This window comes from Lampetra fluviatilis, chromosome 60 (genome assembly GCF_964198595.1).
Source record: "Lampetra fluviatilis chromosome 60, kcLamFluv1.1, whole genome shotgun sequence".
In the NCBI taxonomy this organism is placed as follows: domain Eukaryota; kingdom Metazoa; phylum Chordata; class Hyperoartia; order Petromyzontiformes; family Petromyzontidae; genus Lampetra; species Lampetra fluviatilis.
Window position 1 is genome coordinate 7,582,804 of NC_136334.1, and position 6,991 is coordinate 7,589,794.

Genomic DNA, 6,991 nt, shown 5'->3' on the forward strand with positions numbered 1-6,991 from the left:
GGGGGGTGGGGGGGTGGGGGGGTGGGGGAGTGGGGGAGTGGGGGAGTGGGGGAGTGGGGGAGTGGGGGGAGTGGGGGGAGTGGGGGGATGGGGGGGTGGGGGGGTGGGGGGGTGGGGGAGTGGGGGAGTGGGGGAGTGGGGGAGTGGGGGAGTGGGGGGGAGTGGGGGAGTGGGGGAGTGGGGGGGATGGGGAAGTGGGGGGATGGGGGAGTGGGGGGATGGGGGAGTGGGGGGGTGGGGGGTAGGGGAGAGTGGGGGGGGTGGAAGGGTGTAAACGTTGAGGTCATGCGAGTGCGAAGGGGGAGAACAACATTTCCCCACATCCCCTTGGTCCCAGTGTCAAGTCCCCAACTCTTCGTGACCCCTTATGTGCCCCCCCCGTTGCCCCCCCCGTGCCCCCCCCGTGCCGCCCCGTGCCCCCCCCGTGCCCCCCCCCCCGCGCCTTACCTTGGCTGTGCTCAATGTCCTGGAAGTCGACGGCGTTGACGGCCAGCACCTGGTCACCCTCCCTCAGCCCCACGCGCTCCGCGTCCGATCCCCGCAGAACCTGCGGCGGGGGGGGGGGCGGTGGGGGGGGGTGGTGGGGGGGGGGGGGAGGCGGTGGGGGGGGGGGCGGTGAGGGGTGGGCGGTGAGGGGGGCGGGGGGTAACGCGTGGACTTGTGGGTAACGCGTGACTTGTGGGTAACGCTTGGACTTGTGGGTAACGCTTGGACTTGTGGGTAACGCTTGGACTTGTGGGTAACGTTCGTCCCATTGGCTCAGGGTCCCTCTCATCGTCGAATCGGACACCTCCCCTCACCTGCCCGGTCTCATGTCTTGCTTAAGTTTCATTTGGACCTAAGACCAAACTTTGCACCAAATCCTAAATTAGTATCAACTCACAAACACACACAATGCACTGTCGTTAGTGTATCCGAGCTATCGTAAGTGTATCCTTGGTATCGCTAAAGTATTCTAGGTATCATACGTTATCATTAGTGTATCCTATGTGTGTCCTAGCTAGCGTTAGTGTATCTGAGCTATCGTAGGTATCGTAAGTGTGTCCTAGGTATCGTCAGTCTATCGTCGTCAGGATGGGTGACGCAGTGCGTGGCTGCACGCCCGGCAACGCGTACCTTGGAGATGTAGATCCCCAGCTGGGACGCTCGCCCCCCGCGGATGTTAAACCCCAACTGTGGCGGGGCAGGGGGAGAGGGGGAGGGAGGGGGGGAGGGAGGGAGGGGGAGAGACACACGAAGAGAAGGGCTGTAGACTTGACTTGAACGGCGGTTAAAGTGGCTCTGCCCGTGCCTCCCCGTGTCTCTTCTCTCCCCGTGTCTCTTCTCTCCCCGTGTCTCCTCTCTTCCCGTGTCTCCCCGTGTCTCCCCCGTGTCTCCCCCGTGTCTCCCCCGTGTCTCCCCGTGACTCCTCCGTGTCTCACCGTGTCTCCCCCGTGTCTCACCGTGTCTCCCCTGTCTCTCTGTGTCTCTGTGTCTCTCTGTGTCTCCACGTGTCTCTTCTCTCCCCGTGTCTCCTCTCTCCCCGTGCCTCCCCGTCTCTCCCCGTGTCTCCCCGTGTCTCCTCTCTCACCGTGTCTCCCCGTGTCTCCTCCCCGTGTCTCCCCGTGTCTCCCCCGTGTCTCCCCATGTCTCCCCCGTGTCTCCCCGTGTCTCCCCCCGTGTCTCCCCGTGTCTCCCCGTGTCTCCCCCCGTGTCTCCCCCGTGTCTCCCCGTGTCTCCCCCCGTGTCTCCCCGTGACTCCGTACCTGCCCACCCGGAGGCTTCAGGAGGTGCACAGTGCGTGGAAGGAAGCGGTTGAGGTCGTTGTTGTAATCGGGGTGACGCAACCTCTGAGGGAGACACGGGGGACATGGGGGACACGGGAGACACGGGGACACGGGAGACAGTAAAAAGAGAAGATAAAGATCCCTGTTTAGCCTTAAGACTGTTGGGGCAAGTGCTGTTAGCGAGCACCTATGAAGACCGCCATGGCACACGAGGGGGTGGGTGACCAGCACCACGCCCGGCCGCCTTTGTCTCCCCAGTGACGATGTTTACTACACAATGCACGAGGTACTCATTTGAGGCTGAATCGACCTAGGGGAGGCCGAGGACCGGTTCAGATAATCATCACCGGTGTGGGCCGTAAGCGGCAATCGAACTCGGGTGGCCGGGTTTGTAGCGCAGCGTAGCGCTAACCGCTACACTACCGCTCCCCACACGCACACACAGACACACACACAGACACACAGATACACACACAGACACACACAGACACACACAGAGACACACACACAGAGACACACACACAGACACACACACAGATACACACAGAGACACACACACAGACACACGCACACACAGACACACAGACACACGCACACACAGACACACAGACACACACACGCATGCACGCGCCAATCGCAGCCCTAATCCAGACCCATCATCCTGACCCACGTGACCACGTGACCACGTGACCCCGTGACCTCGTGACCCCGTGACCTCGACCCCCTGGGGCTCACCTCCCGCTTGGGGATCCAGGGGGGGGGCGGCTCGTAGCGGGGCAGCTCGACGATGGGCAGCGCCGAGAGAGCGTTCATGGCCAGCTGGGAGAGGGTCACCAACATCATCAACATCATCATCATCAACATCATCAACATCATCACCATCACTCACATCATCATCACTCACATCATCGACGATGGGCAGCGCCGAGAGAGCGTTCATGGCCAGCTGAGAGAGGGTCGCCAACATCATCGTCATCATCATCATCAACATCATCATCGACATCACCATCACTCACATCAACACCAACATGCTAACACCACCACTCACATCATCATCATCGACATCACCATCACAACAACAACCGTCATTCGCCACTAAGTGGCGGTGACGTCACCACGACGCTTGCGCCAGGCCATGTGCACCTTGAGGGCACGTGAAGTGTCGAACGCCGCTGGCAGGAGGTCACGGGGCAGACCCAGCAGGTGCCACGGGTCGACTGACTGAGATGACCGAGATGACTGGCTGATGCACCACCTGTGCCCCCTACTGTACCAACTTGCTGTGCTTTAGCCACCCGGCACTCCGCTCGTTGTTGTGAGCGTCGCTCCTCCGCCCTCCGTTGTTGTTGGAGGGCGACTGCCTCCAACAGCCCAGTATCACCATCACTCACATCAACACCAACATGCTAACACCATCACTCATGCCATCACTAACTTCATCACCAGCATACTAACATCATCACCAACATCATCACCAACATCATCACCAACATCATCAACATCATCACCACCATCATCACTCACATCATCACCAACATACTAACAGCATCACTAACTTCATCACCAACATACCAATGTGATCATAACTAACATCGTGTATATAAAAGGCAAAGTTGTGATTATGTCTTAATTTTAGAACTTTCGTGACTGCAGGAATTATTATTTGGTTCTTTCGGTTAAGTCACGTCTAAAGATAAAATAATAAATTAAATTAAATAATAGAATACGACGTTTCGATTGCAACACAAGCAATCATCATCAGGTATAATGAAATAGCGACATAATATCTAACCAGAAAACTATAGACAGACATATTAGCAGACAGATATCACAAGATACATACATAGCGAGAGCAACACAGGTGACAGAGAGGGGTGATCGTCTCTGTGGGGTGGCCTTAAATAGACAGAGGGGGGGCGGAGGCAGAGAGAGGGAGGGGGGTTAGAAAAAATTAGCATATCAATGAGTGGTCCAAAAGAAAACGTGGTGCTGCGAGTACGATGGCATTATGTATGTCTGTTCAAAATGTTTAGCGTACTTCCCGACATGCAACAAACTTGAAATTTGCCATGTGGGTACTTTCCAGACTGTACACCATGAAACAATTATAAAAAATACACTTTTTTTGGGGGGGGGGGGGGGCTCAATAATGCATGGATTTTATTGCACGGCAAGTGAGCTGTGACGTCAAATGTGTCACGTGACCCGCGGCACGTGGAAGCGTAACGCATTGTAGTGTAGCGACCCGAGTTCGATTCCCGCTCACGGCCACCACCGGTGACGATTATTTGAACCGGTCCTGGGCCTCCCCTAGGTCGACTCGGCCTCAAATGAGTAACTGGTGTGGTGTGAACATCGCCACTGGGGAGACAAAGGCGGCTGGGTGTGGTGAATACAAGTCCCGGGGTAGTACAGCTAGTCACTAATATAATCACTAACATCATCACAAACATCATCACAAACATTACCAGCAACATCGTCAACGTGAACATCATCAACATAGCCAACCATGCTCATCCGAGGTCAACATTATAACAAACATCAACATGAACATCACTTTCATCAGCAACACCACTCAACATTGTTAACATCACCATCAACACCATCACTACCTTAATAGGCACCATCAACACCATCACTACCGTAATCAGCACCACCACCACCATCATCATCATCACGGCCAACTGCGATAGCATCACACAGAAACTCACAGAGATAAACTCACACAGAAACTCACAGAGATAAACTCACAGAAATAAACTCACACAGAAACTCACAGAGATAAACTCACAGAGATAAACTCACACAGAAACTCACAGAGATAAACTCAGAGAGATAAACTCACACAGAAACTCACAGAGATAAACTCACAGAGATAAACTCACACAGAAACTCACAGAGATAAACTCACAGAGATAAACTCACACAGAAACTCACAGAGATAAACTCACAGAAATAAACTCACACAGAAACTCACAGAGATAAACTCACAGAAATAAACTCACACAGAAACTCACAGAGATAAACTCACAGAAATAAACTCACACAGAAACTCACAGAGATAAACTCACAGAAATAAACTCACACAGAAACTCACAGAGATAAACTCACAGAGATAAACTCACACAGAAACTCACAGAGATAAACTCACAGAAATAAACTCACACAGAAACTCACAGAGATAAACTCACACAGAAACTCACAGAGATAAACTCACAGAGATAAACTCACACAGAAACTCACAGAGATAAACTCACAGAAATAAACTCACACAGAAACTCACAGAGATAAACTCACAGAAATAAACTCACACAGAAACTCACAGAGATAAACTCACAGAGATAAACTCACAGAGATAAACTCACACAGAAACTCAGAGATAAACTCACAGAGATAAACTCACACAGAAACTCACAGAGATAAACTCACAGAGATAAACTCACACAGAAACTCACAGAGATAAACTCACAGAGATAAACTCACACAGAAACTCACAGAGATAAACTCACAGAAATAAACTCACACAGAAACTCACAGAGATAAACTCACAGAGATAAACTCACACAGAAACTCACAGAGATAAACTCACAGAAATAAACTCACACAGAAACTCACAGAGATAAACTCACAGAAATAAACTCACACAGAAACTCACAGAGATAAACTCACACAGAAACTCACAGAGATAAACTCACAGAAATAAACTCACACAGAAACTCACAGAGATAAACTCACAGAGATAAACTCACACAGAAACTCACACAGAAACTCACAGAGATAAACTCAGAGAGATAAACTCACACATAAACTCACAGAGATAAACTCACAGAAATAAACTCACACAGAAACTCACAGAAATAAACTCACAGAGATAAACTCAGAGAAATAAACTCACAGAAACTCACAGAGATAAACTCACAGAGATAAACTCACACAGAAACTCACAGAGATAAACTCACAGAAATAAACTCACACAGAAACTCACAGAAATAAACTCACACAGAAACTCACAGAGATAAACTCACAGAGATAAACTCACACAGAAACTCACAGAAATAAACTCACACAGAAACTCACAGAGATAAACTCACAGAGATAAACAACTCACAGAGACAAACTTAGAGACAAACTCACAGAGACCCACAGACATCCATAGAGCGAGCCTCACCCTGAGACTCACAGAGACCCATAGACACCCATAGAGACCCTTAGACCCACAGAGACCCATAGACACCCATAGCGACCCGAAGACTCACAGAGACCCATAGACACCCATAGAGACCCTTAGACCCACAGAGACCCATAGACACCCATAGCGACCCGAAGACTCACAGAGACCCATAGACACCCATAGAGACCCTTAGACCCACAGAGACCCATAGACACCCATAGAACGAGCCTCACTCTTTAAGACTCACCGTCTCTCGCTGCGCCGGATGTGCGTTGTCTCTGTGTGTGTCTGTGTGTGTGTCTCTGTGTGTGTGTCTTTATCTGTGTGTCTATGTGTGTGTCGTTGCCTCTGTGTGTGTCGTTGCCTCTGTGTATTGTTGTCTGTGTGTGTGTCTGTGTGTGTGTCTCTGTGTGTGTCTGTGTGTGTGTCTCTGTGTGTGTGTGTCTCTGTGTGTGTCTGTGTGTGTGTCTCTGTGTGTGTGTCTTTATCTGTGTGTCTATGTGTGTGTCGTTGCCTCTGTGTGTGTCGTTGCCTCTGTGTATTGTTGTCTGTGTGTGTGTCTGTGTGTGTGTGTCTCTGTGTATCGTTGTCTGTGTGTGTCGTCTGTGAGACTTAGTCTCAGTTGAGGCTTCGCACGGAGCTAGGCCTCGTGGGCGGGGCTTACTCCTCACGTGACCCCTCACTCCACGCCCCTTTACGGAGCCCCATAGACTCACACAGAGACCCACAGACTCGCACAGAGACTCATAGACTCACACAGAGACCCACAGACTCGCACAGAGACTCATAGACTCACACAGAGACCCACAGACTCACACAGAGACCCATAGACTCACACAGAGACCCACAGACTCACACAGAGACCCATAGACTCACACAGAGACTCATAGACTCACACAGAGACCCACAGACTCGCACAGAGACTCATAGACTCACACAGAGACCCATAGACTCACACAGAGACTCATAGACTCACACAGAGACCCACAGACTCGCACAGAGACTCATAGACTCACACAGAGACCCACAGACTCACACAGAGACCCATAGACTC

At 51.5% G+C, this 6,991-nt stretch overlaps 1 protein-coding gene across 1 annotated transcript in view; it reads right to left on the reverse strand.

The window, feature by feature from the left end:
* The window catches only part of PDZD11 (PDZ domain containing 11), a 19,032-nt gene extending 12,308 nt beyond the window's left edge, over positions 1–6,724 (reverse strand). The window contains exons 1-7 of the mRNA XM_078881129.1: positions 6,185–6,724; positions 3,610–3,662; positions 2,910–3,123; positions 2,502–2,585; positions 1,746–1,829; positions 1,117–1,173; positions 448–547 (exon numbers count right to left, since the gene is read on the reverse strand). Coding sequence (XP_078737255.1) covers positions 448–547; positions 1,117–1,173; positions 1,746–1,829; positions 2,502–2,579 — 319 coding nt within the window. The 5' untranslated portion in view covers positions 2,580–2,585; positions 2,910–3,123; positions 3,610–3,662; positions 6,185–6,724. The remainder of the gene's footprint in view (positions 1–447; positions 548–1,116; positions 1,174–1,745; positions 1,830–2,501; positions 2,586–2,909; positions 3,124–3,609; positions 3,663–6,184) is intronic.
* Between the last annotated feature and the right edge of the window lie 267 nt (positions 6,725–6,991).